This window comes from Ictidomys tridecemlineatus, chromosome 15, assembly GCF_052094955.1.
Source record: "Ictidomys tridecemlineatus isolate mIctTri1 chromosome 15, mIctTri1.hap1, whole genome shotgun sequence".
Lineage (NCBI taxonomy): Eukaryota > Metazoa > Chordata > Mammalia > Rodentia > Sciuridae > Ictidomys > Ictidomys tridecemlineatus.
The window spans coordinates 47,493,678-47,515,546 of NC_135491.1; the positions used below are offsets into that span (position 1 = coordinate 47,493,678).

General features: G+C 46.9%; 1 protein-coding gene across 7 annotated transcripts in view; it reads left to right on the forward strand.

Annotated features, from left to right (window-relative positions):
• Window positions 1-21,506, forward strand: part of Zfhx3 (zinc finger homeobox 3) — a 929,635-nt gene extending 908,129 nt beyond the window's left edge. For 6 of the 7 annotated variants that reach the window (XM_078032605.1, XM_078032607.1, XM_078032602.1 and 3 more), the window contains 3 exons: window positions 4,698-4,800; window positions 5,949-11,423; window positions 15,371-21,506. In XM_078032605.1, coding sequence (XP_077888731.1) covers window positions 4,698-4,800; window positions 5,949-11,423; window positions 15,371-17,058 — 7,266 coding nt within the window. In that variant the 3' untranslated portion in view covers window positions 17,059-21,506. Of the gene's footprint in view, window positions 1-4,697; window positions 4,801-5,948; window positions 11,424-12,805; window positions 12,943-15,370 lie in introns of all 7 variants that reach the window. The other variant, XR_013430973.1, reaches the window with a different exon arrangement.
• Window positions 21,507-21,869: the final 363 nt, after the last annotated feature.

Here is a 21,869-nt window from a genome sequence, read left to right on the forward strand (position 1 = left end):
AGGGAGCACGTTGGTTGCACTGGTACATCCTGGGCCGGCCTGCCTGAGGGTGGCTTTATGGGGTGAATTTGCAGGAATAATCTGGTAAGAAGCTAGAGACGTGGCTGCACGGCATGTTGAACTGGAGCATTCCACATCTGTGATCTGGGGAGGGAAGCAGGTAGGTGTTCCTTCTAACGCCTGCCTCTCTCAAGAAGGAGTGAATATCAGCCACCCTGTAACGAATGTCAAAGTGGGGACCAGAACCAAATATAAGACTCTGGGCTCTATAAGGTGTGTCCTTGGGGCTTTCAGGTTCACTCATAGGATCTTGAAAGGTATTAAATTATAATCCAGAACAATGATGAACCAAATGAGGAGGAGACTGAAAGTCAGTATTGATGAACACATGTCACCTCTCCCAGTTGATCAGGGGCAATTCCCTTGAGTCAACATATTTCCCTCTGGGGACCTCTGACCTCCTGAAATTATCTGCAGTATCGTGTGTGAAAGTATTTTTCTAGGAGTCTGATACTTTCATCATAATCTCCAAGGGATTCATGATCTCAAAACCTTATTCTAGATGCTGAGCTTCTTAGAGCAGGGGCCTGGTCTCCCTCCCCCAGGAGAACAGCCCAGGAGCACTGTCCAGTGCTTTAGTCAATGAAGCTCCAATGAGTGGAGGAACCGAGTCCCTCCAGGGCCTTGCTTCTCAACAGCTGAGCTGTTTGGGGATTGCTTAGGCTTGAAGATCTTTAGCATCAGTTGGAAACTACTCTGTTTCTGTGATTATATATGAGAAGTGCTTCCAGCTTCAGCTGAAGGAGTTTCAGCACAGGAGCCGAGGCCCAAGTTTCTCCTGTTAAAAATGAGATCTTTAACTTGCTGGGAGATGTTAGAGCCACTGTTTGTTTCCAGGCTTGGAGCGCCCCAGCTCTGCTGGTGGTTTCTTCCTGTGTTCTCTTCACTCCTGCATATTCTGGGAGGAACATAGCTGACCTGGCTCAGAAGGGGTAGGAGGAAAACATGTGCTGTCTAGAAGATCAGCCCTGGCAGGGCCAAGGCCAATCTTGAGAGACCCAAATGCCAAGGAAGCAATGGCTGCATGTCATTATAGAAAACTGGGCTTTTTGTACGCATTAAACGCCTCTTCTGATCAGTTGAGTTTTTTTTAACCAGAAGAACTTTTATTGTTAAGTCTGTTTTGATATTCTCAGGCCCATTAGAAAAGAGAGTAGAGAGTGGGAAATATATTTGAATGTATTCAGTGTTTACAGGTATACAGATTCATTAGGATCAGTTCATACAGACGGGACAGTCAGTGTTGAGTGAAGGAGTTTGAGCTGACGGTGTATTGACCAAAGCTCAGAAATTTTTGTTTGGCTTTTGAGTTTACAGCTGGGGATGTGGATGAGGCAGGAGCGTGGACAAACAGAGAGGAATCAGGGGAAGAGAGCGACAGCCAGCTCACGTACCTGATATCTACACAGGGAAGCTGGTGGAAGGATCCAGTTATTTGAAGACCATTGAAGCTTGGGCACACTTAAAATGTTTTGTCCTCTCATAAATCCTATATGTTTGGTGTTCCTGGTGACAGAGAACTGCACTCAGCACAGTTGCGTGACTGACTCTCCCACTGTCAGCTGTCCATCAGGGACTGGGGCTGGGACAGTCTGAACCTTCCATGCACTCTGGAAGTCAAATACTACTGGAAAACAAAGGCAATGTCAAGGCAGGTGACACTGTCTTGGGTCCCTGTCCTTTCCCTCACTGAGCAGGACTGCTCTGTAGCTCAGTTGGCAGGACAGTTGATAGCTCTTTAGGAAAAAGCACAGGAGTTAGCATGAAAAGCTTTGGAAGCTGGCGGGGAGGGAGCAGCATGGGCCTGGGAATCTTGGTGTCTTCGAACTAGTGCGGGGTCTCCCTTAGCCAGTGTAGTGAGGCAGCTGCTGCTCTCAACTTTTCTTCAGATGCATGTGCAGACATACCCTACATTTCTAGGTCCTTAAAGATTTCTGTTTGTGAAACTTCCTGTTTGCCTCCTGGAGCCTCCTTGCCTGTTAAAATTTCGTACACCATGCTTTTTTTTTTTTTTTCCTTTGCCTCAGGGAGTGGCTACATATACCATAGATGAGAAGAGGCAGGTGGATAAAAGTAGTTACTTAAACACATATGGGGCAAGACTTCCAGGTTTGGAGGCCCAGATTAAGATGCAGAGGAGCATGTGAGGTTGATGATTATATTTCGGGGAGAGTTAATTGATGGAAGGTGAAGGCAGACAAAGAACCGCTGCTTACTGCCTTCTTGAATCCCAATCAGGAATTATGATTAAAGTCGCAGCGAGACAACAGAGGGCTGATGAATTGGTGTCTTTTTTTTTTTTCTTTTTTGCCGTCATTCACACTTGATTGACTTCAACCTTTCAAGTGCAAAAGTCTCTCTTTTCCATTATTATTCATAGCCATCTGAGTTTTTCTAATTAAAGTGTATGAAAACAATTACTGATCCGCCGTACTGAGTCTGTTAGAGGGGATGTCTGCCTTACTGTAATGCGTATAAAAAGCCCACAGTTTTCTATAATGATGTGCAGCTGAGGTGTTAGATAATTTTATTCTTTTTTACTCTGTAGGGCTTTTTTTTATTTCTCATGATTCATTTTTCATAATTCCTAAAGATCCCAGGAAAGGACTGATCCTGCAGCCACAACCGGGAAAGGAGGTTGGGGGGAATCTTTTTTCCTTTCTTTTTCTCCCCCTCTCGCCCCCAACCTCGTGCTCCCCCTTGGCTGAAGACTATAAATTAATCGGTGACCTTTCACTTCTTGGATTCCCGCTGGACTCCCCAGCCACACTGGTCAGAAATGCTTTCTATTAAAAAGAAAATAGATGGAATGAGTTTGGCAATCTCTACCCCATTGTAACGATTCAGCAGCAGCTCGCCCTAACCAGCTGCTGGCAGCTCTGTGCAAGGGTGCAGATGTCTGGGAGCAGGAGTGCCGTGTCACTCACATTCACCTGCCACGCACCTGCTCTTTGCAAACACAGGCTTCTCAGAACCCTCCTCTCTAGTGCCTGTTGCTTAATTTTTGCACATATGGGTGTCTTGGTGGCTGAAAAAATTCTCATACCCCTAAATGTGATGTGGCATCAATTTTTTGGTGTTGATGCCACTTGTCTGGGTTTCAGCTGGTGGTTGAGCCTGTTGCCAGTGATACTAGTGAACATGTCAGCAGCTATTTTGAGCAAGGGCAGGAATTTCAAGCCACTAAAGATTATTTTTAAAATATTATTTATTTAATTTTGAACAAAATTTTAGAAGGTCCCGTCTTTGCAATAGGAAGTGAAGATGTGACTGCAGTAAAGTCGTGTTTGCTTGGGAAAGCAATGACTCCGACTGGGGCTGGGCTGGATATAGAAAGGTTAGCAGTGACTGCAGTTTCTGTCCCTGTAACCTTTAGGTCAGTCTGTTTTTCAGGGTTTCATGAAATGGGAGGTGATTTCTAATTCATTAGAAACTACTTTTGCCATCTAAGCGTCCTACCCCAGAGCAGACAAAGGGATATTGCTGGTTTTTGGTTTTAGGGTTATTTTCCTTCGTTACTGGGAATTGAACCTGGAAGCATCCTGCACTACAGTATCCCTGGATTTTTTTTTTTTTTTTTTGAGACAGGGTCTTCCAAGTTGCTGAACCTGGCCTTGAGCTTGAGGTCCTCCTGCCTCAGTTTCCTGGGTCACTGGAATGATATTGTTCTTTTTTTAAACAAAAACTTTTTTCTCCTTATATTAGAATTTGAGGGATGCTTATCTCCTTAACACAGGGCAAATGATAACTTGTTGGCATAAGCTGCTGGCCTCCTCTCTAGGAGGGAGGCCTAGAGAAATATCCAAGGATCTGACCTAAAATTGGAGCTGCTTGGAACCAGGCTAATTATGGAGCTGCTGTATTAGGGTATAATGGCCATGGTCGAGGTGGGGCCACCTTGTTGTGGACTGCTGAACAGGCTGCCCTAGATGGCTGGGTCGCTGGGCAGATGTTCCCTCTGATGTCATAGACCTTGGGCAAAGACTCCAGAAGAAATTCTGGCTTAAGTGAGTCATGAAAAAGGCTTGTTTGCACTTGATATCAGCTTGTAAAGGGTTACAAAATGTTGTTTCCTGGAAAATCTGCCAGTGTGTCTGCATGTCCTCAGCCTTGCCTTTGTTCTCCTCTCTCCCTTAGCCTTTCCTTCACTCTTCCTCCCCTCCTCTTCTTGCCTGAATACATTTTGAAAACACTACTACAATGCTCCCTGCTTCAAGATTACAGTGTACTTTACTCGGTATGATTTAATTAGGGCCCTTATTATGTTTTCAGCAGCTTAAGGTGGGTCTTTCAACTTATCTACCTAATTGGTTGCACGAGAAGTTTCACAGCCCATGACAAAACATTGTCAGTGATCAAAGTCAAAATTCTGCATAAAGGAAAAATATTAATAATAAGATTATTCTTCAAGTGTGCACTGCTAATTATGTCCAGAATGTAACCGTAGAAACACTTTTGACTGATGTGAGCTTTGTCTAATAAACATGAATCTTCAGTGAGCTATGAAAAGTGACACCTCCAGCTTTACACTGGTGAAGGCTAATTTTGCTTATTAAATAATTTTTTCAACCTTTCCTATTTTGTGTCTCTTTCCTCTCTATTTGACTCTCCTTGTGTCTCTGCCTCTCACTCCTCAGGTGACCACCCCTGAGATGGTGATGCCCAGCAGCATGTTCCTGCCAGCAGCTGTTCCAGATCGAGATGGGAATTCCAGCGTGGAAGAGGCAGGAAAGCAGCCTGGTTAGTATCATTAATCTTAACTTCTGTGAACTGAAACAGGGTGAAATCTGTGGCCATAATTTGCACAGGGCAAGGGTGCAGGAATTCTTTGCAGGATTCCTAAGCTGAATGTGACTGATTGGGAGATGAAGGTCACTGTCACCAACTACTTTATACTTTGGTTCCTGGCACGTATTTGTATATTATTCATATGGTTTAAAAGTCAGAGAAATCTGCTTGAGAACCAGTGGGAGTTAATAAGTAGACTCAGCCAGTAGGCCTCTGTAGACCACCATCTTAAGCCATTAAACACTGGTTCTCTGAGGACTTAGTTATTAGGGGCTTGTGAATCAGGTAGTTTTGAGTTGGGGGTGTACTGGATTAGAGGTGCATCTGGAAAGACCATTGTGGTAGACCAGTCGCCGGTGCCATCCTGTGGTTCCTACCTAGATGAATCATTAGACCTCTGTGACACAGTCCTACATCTTTGACCTCTTCTAGCCATCTAAGGTTTAAGTTAAAAAGAGTTCAGCCATGCTGTGCCTAGGCTTCTCCCTTGTGGTTTTTCTTATTAGGCAGTGGAAAGATGATCTGAAAAGGGTTGGGGTATTTATGAGTATAATGGTCTCACTGTGGAAGAAAATTTAATGTATTTTAATAATTTGCCACATTAATGTTCATTGCTTATTGAATAGAGATGATAGTCAAAAAGTCATAACAAGTAATTAAAGGCCTAAAAGTAAAATCCAAAATTCTTTATAATGGACTACAATTATTATAAATTCCCCACAACTTAGAACAGCATTAATTCATATCTGCTATTCTAAATTCTTATAACATAAAAGATGAACATAAATAGGCACCCCAAGATCAGTAACCTTCAGGCTCATTCTTGAGAAACTGGATTCTGAGTCAAGCAGTTAAATATTATTTAGAAGACTGTTAGTTCTGTGACAAGACATAGGCTCATTATGAATGGAAACTTTTGTATCCTTCTATTCATCTCTGTCCCTGTGTGCCCTGTTTTTAATATGCACTCCATCAGCCCTGTGCAGATTCTATTGATTAGGTTGGGGACTTCATGAAGCCTGCCTAGGTAGACGGCTCTGGGTGCCATCCCGGAAACAAGACCTTCTTTATCTTTGGGCTTGATGTTTTTTTTTTTGCAGAAACTTCAGAGGATCTGGGAAAGAACATCTTGCCATCTGCAAGCACAGAGCACAGCGGAGATTTGAAACCTTCTTCTGCTGACCCAGGATCTGTGAGAGAAGACTCGGGCTTCCTCTGTTGGAAGAAGGGGTGCAACCAGGTTTTCAAGACTTCAGCTGCCCTCCAGACACATTTCAATGAGGTACATGCCAAGAGGCCCCAGCTGCCCGTGTCAGATCGCCACGTGTACAAGTACCGCTGCAACCAGTGCAGCCTGGCTTTCAAGACCATCGAAAAGTTGCAGCTGCATTCTCAGTACCATGTGATCCGAGCCGCCACCATGTGCTGTCTCTGTCAGCGCAGTTTTCGAACATTCCAGGCTCTGAAAAAACACCTTGAGACAAGCCACCTGGAGTTGAGTGAGGCCGACATTCAACAACTTTATGGTGGCCTTCTGGCCAATGGGGACCTCTTGGCAATGGGAGACCCCACCCTGGCTGAAGACCACACCATAATTGTTGAAGAAGACAAGGAAGAAGAAAGTGACTTGGAAGATAAACAGAGCCCCACGGGCAGTGACTCTGGGTCGGTACAAGAAGATTCAGGCGCAGAGCCAAAGAGAGCTCTACCTTTCAGAAAAGGCCCCAACTTTACTATGGAAAAGTTTCTAGACCCTTCCCGCCCTTACAAGTGCACCGTCTGTAAGGAATCTTTCACTCAAAAGAACATACTGCTGGTGCACTACAATTCTGTCTCCCACCTGCACAAGTTAAAGAGAGCTCTTCAAGAATCAGCAACTGGTCAACCAGAACCCACCAGCAGCCCAGACAACAAACCTTTTAAGTGTAACACTTGTAATGTGGCCTATAGCCAGAGTTCCACTCTGGAGATCCACATGAGGTCTGTGCTGCATCAAACCAAAGCCCGAGCAGCCAAGCTGGAGGCTGCAAGTGGTAGCAGCAATGGGACTGGGAACAGTGGCAGTGTCCCACTGAGTTCCTCCATACCAAGTCCCGTGAGCACCAGTGGCAGTAGTAACACCTTTACCACCACCAATCCAAGTAGTGCCAGCATCACTCCGAGCTCCGGCTTACTGAGCCAAGTGCCCGCTGAGAGTGTTGGGATGCTGCCCCTAGGGAATCCCATTGGTGCCAACATTGCTTCCCCTTCAGAGCCCAAGGAGGCCAATCGGAAGAAGCTGGCAGACATGATCGCATCCAGGCAGCAGCAACAACAGCAGCAGCAGCAACAGCAGCAGCAGCAACAGCAGCAGCAACAACAACAAGCTCAGACACTGGCCCAGGCCCAGGCTCAAGTTCAGGCTCACTTGCAGCAGGAACTGCAGCAGCAGGCTGCCCTGATCCAGTCCCAGCTGTTTAACCCCACCCTCCTGCCTCACTTCCCCATGACCACTGAGACCCTGCTCCAGCTGCAGCAGCAACAGCACCTCCTCTTCCCTTTCTACATCCCCAGCGCTGAGTTCCAGCTCAACCCCGAGGTGAGCTTGCCAGTGACGAGCGGGGCACTGACGCTGACAGGGACGGGGCCAGGCCTGCTGGAAGATCTGAAGGCTCAGGTTCAGATCCCACAGCAGAGCCACCAGCAGATCCTGCAGCAGCAGCAGCAACAACAGCAGCAAAACCAACTTCTGTCCCAGAGTCACTCTGCCCTCCTACAGCCAAGCCAGCTCCCCGAAAAGAAAAACAAATTGGTCATCAAAGACAAGGAAAAAGAGAGCCAGAGAGAGAGGGAGGGTGCTGAAGGGGGAGAAGGCATCGCAGGACCGAAGGAGCTGCTGCCAGATGCCTTGAAGGCCAAAGAGAAGAAAGAGCTGGCACCAGGGGGTGGTTCTGAGCCTTCTATGCTTCCTCCGCGCATTGCCTCGGATGCCAGAGGGAACGCCACCAAGGCCTTGCTGGAGAACTTCGGCTTTGAGCTGGTCATTCAGTACAACGAGAACAAGCAGAAGGTGCAAAAGAAGACCGGGAAGACGGAGCAGGGAGAGAACCTGGAGAAGCTTGAGTGCGACTCCTGCGGCAAGCTGTTTTCCAACATCTTGATTTTAAAGAGTCATCAAGAGCATGTTCATCAGAATTACTTCCCCTTTAAGCAGCTGGAGAGGTTTGCCAAACAGTACAGAGAGCACTATGATAAACTGTACCCTCTGAGGCCCCAGACCCCAGAGCCCCCGCCCCCGCCCCCTCCGCCCCCTCCGCCCCCGCTTCCTGCAGCACCTCCACAGCCAGCCTCCACGCCTGCCATCCCGGCTTCAGCCCCACCCATCACCTCGCCCACCATCGCCCCGGCCCAGCCCTCGGTGCCGCTCACCCAGCTCTCCATGCCCATGGAGCTGCCCATCTTCTCGCCGCTGATGATGCAGACCATGCCACTGCAGACCCTGCCAGCTCAGCTGCCCCCTCAGCTTGGCCCTGTGGAACCTCTGCCCGCAGACCTGGCCCAGTTGTACCAGCACCAGCTCAATCCAACCCTGCTCCAGCAGCAGAACAAGAGGCCTCGCACCAGGATCACCGATGACCAGCTCCGAGTGCTGCGGCAGTATTTTGACATCAACAACTCCCCCAGTGAGGAGCAGATCAAAGAGATGGCAGACAAGTCTGGGTTGCCCCAGAAAGTGATCAAGCACTGGTTCAGGAACACTCTCTTCAAAGAGCGGCAGCGCAACAAGGACTCACCCTACAACTTCAGCAATCCCCCCATCACCAGCCTGGAGGAGCTCAAGATCGACTCCAGGCCTCCTTCCCCGGAACCTCAGAAGCAGGAGTACTGGGGGAGCAAGAGGTCTTCCAGAACTAGGTTTACCGACTACCAGCTGAGAGTCCTCCAGGACTTCTTTGATGCCAATGCTTACCCAAAGGACGATGAATTTGAGCAACTCTCTAATTTACTGAACCTTCCAACCCGAGTCATTGTGGTGTGGTTTCAGAATGCCCGACAGAAGGCCAGGAAAAATTATGAGAATCAGGGAGAGGGCAAAGATGGAGAGCGGCGAGAGCTCACAAATGATAGGTACATCCGAACAAGCAACCTGAACTACCAGTGCAAGAAATGTAGCCTGGTGTTCCAGCGCATCTTTGATCTCATCAAGCACCAGAAGAAGCTGTGTTACAAGGACGAGGACGAGGAGGGGCAGGACGACAGCCAAAACGAGGACTCCATGGATGCCATGGAAATCCTCACCCCCACCAGCTCCTCCTGCAGCACCCCGATGCCCTCGCAGGCTTACAGTGCCCCCGCACCATCGGCCAATACAGCTCCCTCTGCTTTCCTGCAGCTTACAGCGGAGGCCGACGACCTGGCCACCTTCAGTTCAAAAGCAGAGGCGAGTGATGAGAAACCAAAGCAGGCTGACCCTCCCAGTGCACAGCCGAACCAAACCCAAGAAAAGCAAGGACAACCAAAGGCAGAGCTGCAGCAGCAAGACCAGCCGGAGCAGAAGACCAGTGCACCCCAGCCAAAGCTCCCACAGCTGGCTGCCCCGCCCTCCCTGCCACAGCCTCCTCCACAGGCGCCCCCTCCTCAGTGTCCCCTGCCCCAGTCGAGCCCCAGTCCTTCTCAGCTCTCCCACCTGCCCCTCAAGCCCCTCCACACCTCAACTCCTCAACAGCTGGCGAACCTACCTCCTCAGCTAATCCCCTACCAGTGCGACCAGTGCAAGCTGGCCTTCCCGTCATTTGAGCACTGGCAGGAGCATCAGCAGCTTCACTTCCTGAGTGCGCAGAACCAGTTCATCCACCCGCAGTTTTTGGACCGGTCACTGGACATGCCTTTCATGCTGTTTGATCCCAGCAACCCACTCCTGGCCAGCCAGCTGCTCTCGGGGGCCATTCCTCAGATCCCCGCCAGCTCGGCCACCTCTCCTTCCACGCCCACCTCCACCATGAACACTCTCAAGAGGAAGCTGGAGGAAAAGGCCAGCGGGAGCCCCGGAGAGAATGACAGTGGGACGGGAGGGGAGGAGCCGCAGAGGGACAAGCGTTTGAGGACGACCATTACGCCGGAGCAGCTGGAAATCCTTTACCAAAAGTATCTGCTGGACTCCAATCCAACTCGAAAGATGTTGGATCACATCGCGCACGAGGTGGGCTTGAAGAAACGCGTGGTGCAGGTCTGGTTTCAGAACACCCGAGCTCGGGAAAGGAAAGGACAGTTCCGGGCGGTGGGCCCAGCCCAGGCCCACAGACGATGCCCTTTTTGCAGAGCGCTCTTCAAAGCCAAGACTGCCCTCGAGGCTCATATCCGGTCCCGCCACTGGCATGAAGCCAAGAGAGCCGGCTACAACCTGACTCTGTCTGCCATGCTGTTAGACTGTGACGGGGGACTCCAGATGAAAGGAGATATTTTTGATGGAACTAGCTTTTCCCACCTTCCCCCAAGCAGTAGTGACGGTCAGGGTGTCCCCCTCTCACCTGTGAGTAAGACCATGGAGCTGTCTCCCAGAACTCTCCTCAGCCCTTCCTCCATCAAGGTGGAGGGGATCGAAGACTTTGAAAGCCCCTCCATGTCCTCGGTTAATCTAAACTTTGACCAAACTAAGCTGGACAACGATGACTGTTCCTCTGTCAACACGGCAATCACAGACACCACAACAGGAGACGAGGGCAATGCGGATAATGACAGTGCGACGGGAATAGCAACTGAAACCAAATCATCTTCTGCACCCAGTGAGGGGCTGACCAAAGCAGCCATGATGGCAATGTCTGAGTACGAAGATCGGTTGTCATCTGGTCTGGTCAGCCCAGCCCCGAGCTTTTATAGCAAAGAATATGACAACGAAGGTACAGTGGACTACAGTGAAACCTCAAGCCTTGCGGACCCCTGCTCCCCGAGTCCTGGTGTGAGTGGTTCCGCAGGCAAATCTGGTGACAGCGGGGATCGGCCTGGGCAGAAACGTTTTCGCACTCAGATGACCAATTTGCAGCTGAAGGTCCTCAAGTCATGCTTTAATGACTATAGGACACCCACTATGCTAGAGTGTGAGGTCCTGGGCAATGACATTGGACTGCCAAAGAGAGTTGTTCAGGTCTGGTTCCAGAACGCCCGGGCAAAAGAAAAGAAGTCCAAGTTAAGCATGGCCAAGCATTTTGGTATAAACCAAACAAGTTACGAGGGACCCAAAACAGAGTGCACTTTGTGTGGCATCAAGTACAGCGCTCGGCTGTCTGTACGCGACCATATCTTTTCCCAACAGCACATCTCCAAAGTCAAAGACACCATTGGAAGCCAGTTGGACAAGGAGAAAGAATACTTTGACCCAGCCACTGTACGTCAGTTGATGGCTCAGCAAGAGTTGGACCGGATTAAAAAGGCCAATGAGGTCCTTGGACTGGCAGCTCAGCAGCAAGGGATGTTTGACAACGCCCCTCTCCAGGCTCTTAACCTTCCTACAGCGTATCCAGCGCTCCAGGGCATTCCTCCCGTGTTGCTCCCCGGCCTCAACAGCCCCTCCTTGCCAGGCTTTACTCCATCCAACACAGGTGGGTTCTGTTCTAGGTGATTCTTTTCAGCATCAAAGCTCAGTTAGTGTTTTGTTGTGTGGTGACCATGCCAAACCTTCCTGAGTACTGGGCAAACAGGAAGGTTTCGTTTCTGCTTCTTTGAAAGCAGCAAGAATATATTTCCCTCTACTGCGCCATCCCAGTGCCAGTGTGTACATGGGTTCTTGGCCTTTCTAATCGAGTCTAGGGATGGGAGCTCCTGGTTAGAACAGTCTCCTCGGAAACCACACTTATGCCCTGTGTTCTGCAGCACAACCAGCGTGTGTGCTATAGGGAAGAACTTGACATGCTGATTCCTAGGGAATTTTCAAGAGGTTTCCATCATAGACCCTTCCATTTGGGTCTATGAAACGGCCAGTCTCATCTAGATAGTTGTTGCAAATATAAGACATTTAGTCCTAGCTAATTCTAGATGGTACCCTATGGAAACTGGTCCAGGAAAATTTACTCTTTGCCCTCACCTGGGGTCCCTGCTGTCTGTTTTAGAGAACTCCTGTGATAGATCTGCTCTCAGGAAGACGCTCTTCTGTGGTGGCTCCTCAGTACTGTTTGGGTTCTCTTCTAGCCAGAGCAACAGTAGCCGGGCTAGTTTCTAAGGAGATCACCTTTCTACTTGAAAGTACTGGCCAGGAATCTTGTACTTGGCCTTGACATGGCCATGTCAGTCTTCCAGATAGAGGTACTAATTCACACTGTAGACATCCTCAGCCACCCCTTCGTTTTCTTTTCCCTTTCCTCCCTCCCACCCATTGACAATCATAAATACTGGCTTCTGTATTCTCAACGGGAAGTTTGCAGGTCTTCCTACATACCTCTTGTTTGTCCTCCTCTGTCCTCACCCATCTTCCCTGATCCAGCTGTCTTTCCCAAATTGGACCCTCCCCTCCAAGGTCCGGGGAGGATTTGGCCCCCACCCCACCCACAACAGCCTGCACTGACCAGTACATGCTGAACCCAGGAGAGCTCCTCAGAGGGCTTCCTTGTCTTCAAAATGTGCCCATTCCCAGGGGTTAAAGCTGCTCTGCAGCCCTAGTTTCTGACCGAATAAACTCCAAGTTTTGCAGCTTTGGCCATTTTTACCAGGACAAAGAAAGTACTGAATTCCTGGTCCCAGTTTCTTATCCAAAGAGAACAAGAAAAGAAAGCATTGAGACACAGCAGTCAGTGCATATGTGTATTGGCAAGTAACACCACAGAATGCTGCTAAGCCTGCCGGACAGAAGCCAGGAAACAAGCTATGGAAAGTGCCAGGCACTGAATTATCGTTGTAGCCCAGGGGCTTAGGAAGGCCCAGCGTATCATAAAAATGTGGAAAAAAAAAGTAGAACCAGAATGTCTGATGTATTCCCCTTGTTTTACAGATGAGAAAACTGAGGCCCAGAGAGGTCAAGACCATTCAGCAAGCTAGGGTAGGAGCCAGAGCTCCCACCCAGGCCTCCGGGCTCCCAGTGCTATGTGCTCCTTCCACAACACCCAATATGAGCCAGTCAGTCAACAGGTATACATTTAGTGCTACTTAGGTTCTGACCGCTTGAGTAGACCCAAGATAGAAAGCTGTGCTTTTAATCAGTCAGGGTAGCCAGGTAACCCAGTGCCCCAGTTGCCAGCACCTGCTTGTACCGCAGCCCAAGAGCACTGATCTGGAATGGGAGGGAAAGAACTTGTGTTTATTAAGCATTTACTGTATGTCAGGCCCAATGCTGAGCTCTTTGTACATGGCCTTTCATTTGATCTCCAGAACCACCTATTGTGGAAAGCTGGGGTTCCAAGAGTCAGTTAGTGGATCCAAGGTTGCACAGCCAGTGTGCGTCAGCCATAATCCATACAGGGTCAGTCTGACTCCAGAAGTACATGAGTGAGACTCAGGGTGGTGAAGCACCTTGCTTGGTTGTGATCTTACCGAAAACCAAGAATTTTTGTGAAGGTGCATTGACTAGTGCAAGCTTGGCAAATAGCAGGCGTTAGGAAATGTTTCTTAAATTTTGAGTCTCCCTCATAGACAATTGGTTGAACACATACAAAGTCGATTTAAGGCCTCCTGACCTGAATCTTCGTCTCAAAGGCCTAAAGCCCCAAGAATGGGGGATCTGTGGACATTCCCTCTTTGCCCCACAGATATTTTGGCTCTGGCCTCAAACCTGAAATATGGAGCAGGCCCGTTGCTTAGTAGTAGACAGAAAGAGCCTTGTTCCAGATTTAGAATTCATAATCCCTTCTGTCTTTGCCTCATTTATGCCAATTTAACCATCAAGCATTTGAATTTTTCTGGTACAATCAACCAGTCACTTCTCTGGTTTCAGTTGCTTGTATACATTGAGGAAATTGGGTGAGTTACTCTTAGCATATTCCCTTTCTGCTGTTTTGGAAGAGTCCATTATGTGATGCTGAGGGAAGCTTCCTTCTTCTATCCAATGTTAGCAGATGTTTTCCTGGGATTGGTGACTTGAAGCAACCTTATTTTCATCTGAAACCTAAGGGTTTTGATAGTCAAGGGAACATTGTACCACTCCTGCTGGATATCACCATAGTCTTCACCCAGGTCTAGGCTTCAAGTGGTTTGTTTTGTTTTGTTTCTCACGAAGAGTGTCATGCTGTGGAACTATTGCCCCAGCTTTCTGGCAAGTGGTCCCAATTAAATACTAATGAGCTATAAGATTTTTAAATTTTACATTCTTATGTAAAATTTTATATTCTGTTGTGAAAAATCCACGAAGGGGTGTGTGCCGTGCAGCAGTGCAGATTGGTGAATCTGGAGAGTCCTGAGGGCCACTCCCTGTGCACTCGGACTCCACAACCTGCCTGTTCTCAGCGTTTCTTCCGCTAGCACACTGCCCCTTGCTGCCTTTCCTTATAACCCAGCTGTCTGAACATGCCTGAGGCTTGGTGTACCATCAGCCACAATGCCCTCCTCCCATCACCCTAGAACCAAACACACCCTCTAGGTGACAGGTGTGTGTTGAGGAGGACTGAGGCCCTGGGCTGGGTGAAGGCTTTCTTTGCAGAGCGTAGGTGGTGAGGACTGAGCATGATTGACGGTGGGTCCCTGCCAATAGGATTAGAGACTCCTGAGACCCATAAACAGTAGTCAGGGGTTGGCTATGATGTCTTGGGGATTGACGGTGTCAGTGCTTTCTTCTATTTCTGAGGCTGCTTTTCTCTTTCTGTGACTGGTCCTCAAGCAGCTGAATCCCCACTGGGCTTTCCTTCACACAGGGGCAGGAGGAGGTGGTAGTCTTATTCAGCAGACTTGGAGCACATCAGCAGAGCCAGGGCACTGGAGCAGTTTTCCCTGAGTGGGTTTGTTTATTTCTTCCCAGGCCCCTCCTCCACACTCCTGTGGTTCTCTTCTCTGGCCTCCTGAAGCACCCATTCAGTTGCAGCAATGGAGGTCAGAGAGGAAGGATATGTATAGAGCCTGTTTTGTTTGCTGTGGCCTTGGGTCTTTGCCAGGATTCTTGCTTTGGCTCCCTTCTCCAGACAACTTCTGGTGGAGCCTCGTGGCTGTACTATTTCTGTAGTGCTTTGATGAAAGCCCCTGGTTCAAATGAGCCCCAGCTGGAAACAGCTAGTTTGGGGGCCTCCAGACTAATTGCATTGGGCAGAGTGAATGGTATCTGGGAGTGCATGGCAAGGATAGTGTCAGCTAATGGGTGTGGTATGCTGGGTAGGAAGGTGTTGCAAGTTGTTTAGCTGAAAGGGGAAGGATGGGAGCTGATCAAAAGGACTGGGTCCCTATCACAGTGCTCAGCTATCCAGTCCTGGGCCTGGTGGGACGCTTCTGTTGAAAATGTTGGTTTTGAGAGGATCTTTCAGGCTGAAACCTTGACATCTCAGATTGTGCCAGTGACACAGGTAAATGTCTTGAGCTTCAGCCTTGCCACCCTGGACTAACTGGTTATTTCTCTTTCTGTCTCGGTTCCTTTTAGCTTTAACGTCTCCTAAACCGAATTTGATGGGTCTGCCCAGCACAACAGTTCCTTCCCCTGGCCTCCCCACATCTGGATTACCAAATAAACCGTCCTCAGCATCGCTGAGCTCCCCGACCCCAGCACAAGCCACCATGGCGATGGCCCCTCAGCAACCCCCCCAACCCCAGCAGCAGCAGCAGCCACAGGTGCAGCAGCCTCCTCCGCCGCCAGCAGCCCAGCTGCCACCCACCCCACAGCTCCCACCGCAGCAGCAACGCAAGGACAAAGACAGTGAGAAAGTAAAGGAGAAGGAGAAGGCACACAAAGGGAAAGGTGAACCCCTGCCTGCCCCCAAGAAGGAGAAGGGAGAGGCGCCCACGGCCGCTGCAGCCACGCTCTCTGCCCCGCTGCCCGCCATGGAGTATGCAGTGGACCCTGCTCAGCTGCAGGCCCTGCAGGCAGCCTTGACTTCAGACCCCACAGCACTGCTCACGAGCCAGTTCCTTCCTTACTTTGTACCAGGCTTTTCTCCTTATTACGCCCCCCAGATCCCTGGCGCCCTGCAGAGCGGGTACCTGCAGCCTATGTATGGCATGGAAGGCCTGTTCCCCTACAGCCCTGCGCTGTCGCAGGCCCTGATGGGGCTGTCCCCGGGCTCCCTACTGCAGCAGTACCAGCAATACCAGCAGAGTCTGCAGGAGGTGATCCAGCAGCAGCAGCAGCGGCAACTGCAACAGCAGCAGCAGCAGCAGCAGCAGCAGCAGAAAGTGCAGCAGCAGCAGCAGCAGCAGCAGCAGCCCAAAGCAAGCCAAACCCCAGTCCCCCAGGGGGCTGCTTCCCCAGACAAAGACCCTGCCAAAGAATCCCCCAAACCAGAAGAGCAGAAAAATGCCCCCCGCGAGGTGTCCCCCCTCCTGCCGAAACCCCCCGAAGAGCCAGAAGCAGAAAGCAAAAGTGCGGACTCCCTCTACGACCCCTTCATTGTTCCAAAGGTGCAGTACAAGTTGGTCTGCCGCAAGTGCCAGGCGGGCTTCGGCGACGAGGAGGCGGCGAGGAGCCACCTGAAGTCCCTCTGCTTCTTCGGCCAGTCTGTGGTGAACCTGCAAGAGATGGTGCTTCACGTCCCCACCGGGAGCGGTGGCGGTGGCGGCGGCGGCGGTGGCGGCGGCGGCGGCTCGTACCACTGCCTGGCGTGCGAGAGCGCGCTCTGTGGGGAGGAAGCTCTGAGTCAACATCTCGAGTCGGCCTTGCACAAACACAGAACAATCACGAGAGCAGCAAGAAACGCCAAAGAGCACCCTAGTTTATTACCTCACTCTGCCTGCTTCCCCGATCCTAGCACCGCATCTACCTCGCAGTCTGCCGCTCACTCAAACGACAGCCCCCCGCCCCCGTCGGCCCCCGCGCCCCCGCCCGCTTCCCCCCACGCCCCCAGGAAGGCTTGGCCGCCGGTGGTCGCCCGGGCTTCGGCCGCGAAGCCCCCTTCTTTTCCTCCTCTCTCCTCATCTTCAACGGTTACCTCAAGTTCATGCAGCACCTCAGGGGTTCAGCCCTCGATGCCAACAGACGACTATTCGGAGGAGTCTGACACGGATCTCAGCCAAAAGTCCGACGGACCGGCGAGCCCGGTGGAGGGTCCCAAAGACCCCAGCTGCCCCAAGGACAGTGGTCTGACCAGTGTAGGAACGGACACCTTCAGATTGTAAGCTTTGAAGATGAACAATACAAACAAATGAATTTAAATAAAAAAAAAATTAATAACAAACCAATTTCAAAAATAGACTGACTGCAATTCCAAAGCTTCTAACCAAAAAAACAAAAAAACAAAAAAACACACAAAAAAAAACAAAAAAAAAGGAAAAAAAAGAAAAAGCGTGGGTTGTTTTCCCATATACCTATCTATGCCGGTGATTTTACATTCTTGTCTTTTTTTCTTTTAATATTAAAAACAAAAAAACACCCCTAACCCTGTTCCATTGTGTCCTTTTGAAGGTACTATTGGTCTGGGAAACAGAAGTCCGCAGGGCCTCCCCTATGTCTTTGGAGCTTAAACCCCTTGTATATTTGCCCCTTTTCAATAAACGCCCCACCTTGAGAGCACAGAGGAGCCCGGCATGCACTGTATGGGAAAGCAGTCCACCTTGTTGCAGTTTTAGATTTCTTGCTATCTTAGCATTCAGATACCAATGGCTTGCTAAAAAGAAAAAAAGAAATGTAATGTCTTTTTATTCTCAGGTCAATCGCTCACACTTTGTTCTGTTTTCAGAATCATTGTTTTATATATATTATTTTTTCAGTTTTTTTTTTTTTGGTTCCAGAAAAGATTTTGTTTTGTTTTTGTTTTGTTTTGTTAATTTAAAAACGGGCAGAAAGTATTTGAGAAAAACAATGTGAACTGCTTTAGCTTTCTGGGGATTTTTAAGGATAGCTTTTCTGCTGAAGCCAATTTCAAGGGGAAAAGTTAAGCACTCCCATTTTCAGAAAAAAAAAAAACAAAAAACAAAAAAAAAACCCACACACACAAAGAGTGTTGAGGACTTGTAGCTTAAAAACTAAGTTTTAAAAAACTGACTTTCTGTATTTATGATAGATATGACCATTTTTGGTGTTGAGTAGATTGTTGCATTGGAAATGAACTGAAGCAGTATGGTAGATTTAAAAGGAAAAAAACCTTTTGTGTACATTTAGCTTTTTGTATGGTCCAGCTGACAGCTCCTCATTTGATGTCGTCTTGTTCATCCCTAGCAGATAGATTACAATCCGTTGATTCGCCTAAGCTTTTCTCCCCTTTGTCCCTTAACTCCACTTTTCTCTTTCCTCCTCCCAACTCCCATCCTATAATCTCCCACTTAAGGTAGCTGCCTTCATTTCTTAGAGGGTAGCTGCAGAATTATTTTATAAAACTAAAGAAAGAATTTCAAAGGATTCTAGGGGTCATTAGGATCCTCACAGATTATTTTTGGTTGGGGAGTTGAAACTTTTTAAAGGCATATAATTCTAGTTACCTTTGTCTCTAGCCTTGTACATTTATTTTTTTATTTATCCTTTCTTTGGCTTTTCTCTGTACCCCCTTCTTTTCCTCCTTGTTTGGTAGATGCTTCAAATATTCTTTTCCTAAACTAAGGCATTTGTTTCAGTTTGTGTAATTGGGTTGTGTACTTTTTTTATTAAAAAAAAAAAAAAGAAAAAGTTTTGGTTAGGGGTTTGGTTTTTGGTTTTGTATTTGTGTTTTTTCTTTCCTCTCTCAGAAAAAGAAATTTCATGCTTTAAATAAAATCCAAAGACACACCCTTTCACTGCTGATGCAGAAAAGAGGGAAAGGGTTCTTGTTACTTGAGAATTTGTTTCTGATTTAAACAAACAAGACTTAGTTTAATAAAAGAAAGAGTAAAACAAAAGATTCCCAGGTTGTTAGGTGCTTCTTCTGCAAGCAGAGAGGCAACTGTTAATGACAATTCCATATACCAAAAGACACATTTTTTACTTCAAAGTTTTGTCCTTGTGTTAGGCAGTCTGAGCGGCGAGTGTTCCAGAGCGCAGCCAACGAAGAAGCAGATAGCAATGTACAGAGAGCAGAAGAGGAAACCGTACGTGAGGCACCTGTGTTTATGTTAGTATCCACATTCTTGTAACACAACACAATGCTACACATCCCCTTTTTTAATCTTAAAAACGGTCTGAACTTTGAAAGGAAAACTTTGTGCTGCTAAAACGTAGATTTTGGAGACAAATAGATGCTTTGCTGTTTCACTTTCATAGCCAAACATCAACAGACACAATCTCCCCCTTGCCCCCAAAGTGTGAAGTCCTTTTCCCCTTCATTCTCCTCCTTATGTTTCAAAAGGGAACTTTGAAGACTGTGAATACAGGTTCCATTGGTCACCTTTCAGGCTTCTTTCCCCAGTGCTGAAGCCACTCATCGACTTTGCAAAAGACTGGAGCATTCCAAGATCTGAAAATGGATTTCTTTTTTCTTTTTTTCTTTTTTAGCCGGGACTATTTTTATGAATTTGTTTTTAGATAAATGAAAGAGTAGATCTGAACTGTTGTACATATTTCTAACTAGGCTGATGCACAGTGCAAATTCCTTTTTAATTTTTTTAAGTAGAAATTCTAAAGAATACCATCGTAACTATTCATATCAGTATCCAGTTGTAGCATAAGGTGTCAAAAACAAGTACGCAAAACATTTACTGTTTTAACAAGCTATTTCCTTTAACAAGAATTCTTGTATTTCTCCCTGTGTTTGAGATGAACATTTTTAAATTCTAAAGTTGTACAGTTTTTTTGTTGTTTTTTCATTATTTTATCTTGTTTGTAACTCTATGAAATATATATATATATTTTTTGCCATTTAACTGTTGTATGTTACTCTGTGTCTGTATCATAGAAAAAAAATTGTTTTTGTTTTTGGTTCTTTATGTGACACCAGTTAACAATTAACACTAGCTTTACCTGTCAAATTCTGCTAGGTTTTCTCTAAAAACTGTTTTTAAAAATGATATTGCTTGGTAATAGTGCAATTTCTGTCCCTTTCCCTCCCCCCTCAACTTTAACTTCCTTTGTAATTTTGCTACCCCTTCCCTAATGGTTTTAATTTTGGGTGGTTGGGATTTTTGTTTTTTGTGTTTTTTTTTTTCTTTCTACTATGCCATCCTCCCTCTGTGAGGCAGAGTGACTGTCAGTGTTTTGTTATGCCATGCCTTGACCTGTGGGTGTGTTTGGCAACAAATAAGGTGGTTGGGTAGATTGGCTAAGCATGCTTCCACCCACCAGTATTCCTCTGAGGGGTATGTGATTGTTTCAACCTGGAGTGGGTTGCACACTTAATGCTTTCCTCTACAACTGTACCGCCCACATGTATGTTCATTCAAAACAGAAGTAATTCTCAGCACTAACCCAGAAGTAGCAAAGCAGTCAATGAGGGTGCAAAGTCGAAGTCAGACATGAGCTGGTCACATGTTTGTGGGCTGACATCATCAGTGGCTATGACCTGTAGAATTTACAAAGCATGAATTCACTACAACGCTCAACTGTTTGGATCCATCTCACTCGGGGAATCTATTCCTGTCTGCTGTATAGTGAGTAGCTGCGTAGGATATCCAAACTCACTTTTTAAATTAGTTCGTATCCTCCATTGGCACTTCGCTTTTTGGTTGTTGTTGGTTGTTTTTTTTGTTTGTTTGTTTGTTTGTTTGTTTGTTTTTGTTGTTTGTTTTTGGTTTTTCTCAAATACTCCACAGTGTGGGTTGGTGCCAGACACATTGGGTCATAGCACCAGCTCTATTGATGCACAGAATGGGAGTGATTTTATCCATCCTTTCTCCATCCTTCCAAAAAGAAACTTAAAAGGAAAATACACACATACACATATATACACATACACACAGAGAAGAGTTAATACGTCTAGGAAGTTTTTTTCTTTTTTAATTAAATGCTATTTAAAGAGATGAATGTGGCCAAAGTTTTACACAATTGAAAATAAAGTAAAACAGACGGCATGTGTAAACCTGAGTTTTTCAGGCATGGCAGGAAGTTGCAGGAGAGAGAGGCAGTGACCCAAGCCAGTGCACTTGATGTTCATGGACATATATTTTTTTTAAATAATAAATTAAATTAAAACATTTTAAATAGAAGCATAAATTGAGTTGGTTGTTTGTTGGCGCTGAGATACTGCCCACTGTGAAACAAAGCTTTGACTAGTTTTTTTGTTTGTTTGTTTACTTTCTTCAGGGGGGAGGGGGGCAAGTTTGGGTAGGAAAGAAAGCATAAATGAACATGACCCTGAGGTGAAGAGGTATATGAACAGCCTTTGCAATGTACAAAAAAACAAAAACAAAACAAAATAAAAAAAAAACAAAAAAAAAATAGAGCAAGTGAAACCAAAAATGATGTTCTTGGTGTTTTTCTATAATGTAGTCTTGTTAGCTTTTTTGTTACTGTAACAATGCTGATCTTGAACTGTACCAAAATACATGGAGACTAACAAACAGAACCACATGGAACTTTCAAACTGAAAAAAAGAAATTTGTCACAAAAACTTTGTTGTCATAGTTAAGTTGATTGTAGATGGTAATTGAATATACTCCTTTGAAAATATTTCATCAAGTATGTTTCCTGCTCATTGTGATACATTAAAAAAATATGAGCAAAAGTTCTTGACTCTGTTCCCAGATTGTGTGTGTGTGTGTGTGTGTATGCTCACACGTGTGTGTATGTGTGAGAGCACGGGGTTGATAGCTGGTGGAGTGTAAATTTGAACAATATCTTGAGGTTACACAAGCATGTGCACAAACTTTTTTTTTCTTTGTTTTGCATCTCCTAGCACTCAAAAGTACCAGAAGTTTGGGCCATGACACATTTTCATTGGTCCAAGGAAGGTGTAAGCCTGTCTTCTTAGAGAATTCTTGGCTCCAAAGAGCCCTAGTAACAGCTGGATTTTTTTTTTTTTTTTTTTTTTTTTTTGGAGAAGGGATCTCACTACATGTTGCCCAAGCTGGCCTTGAACTAGAGATCC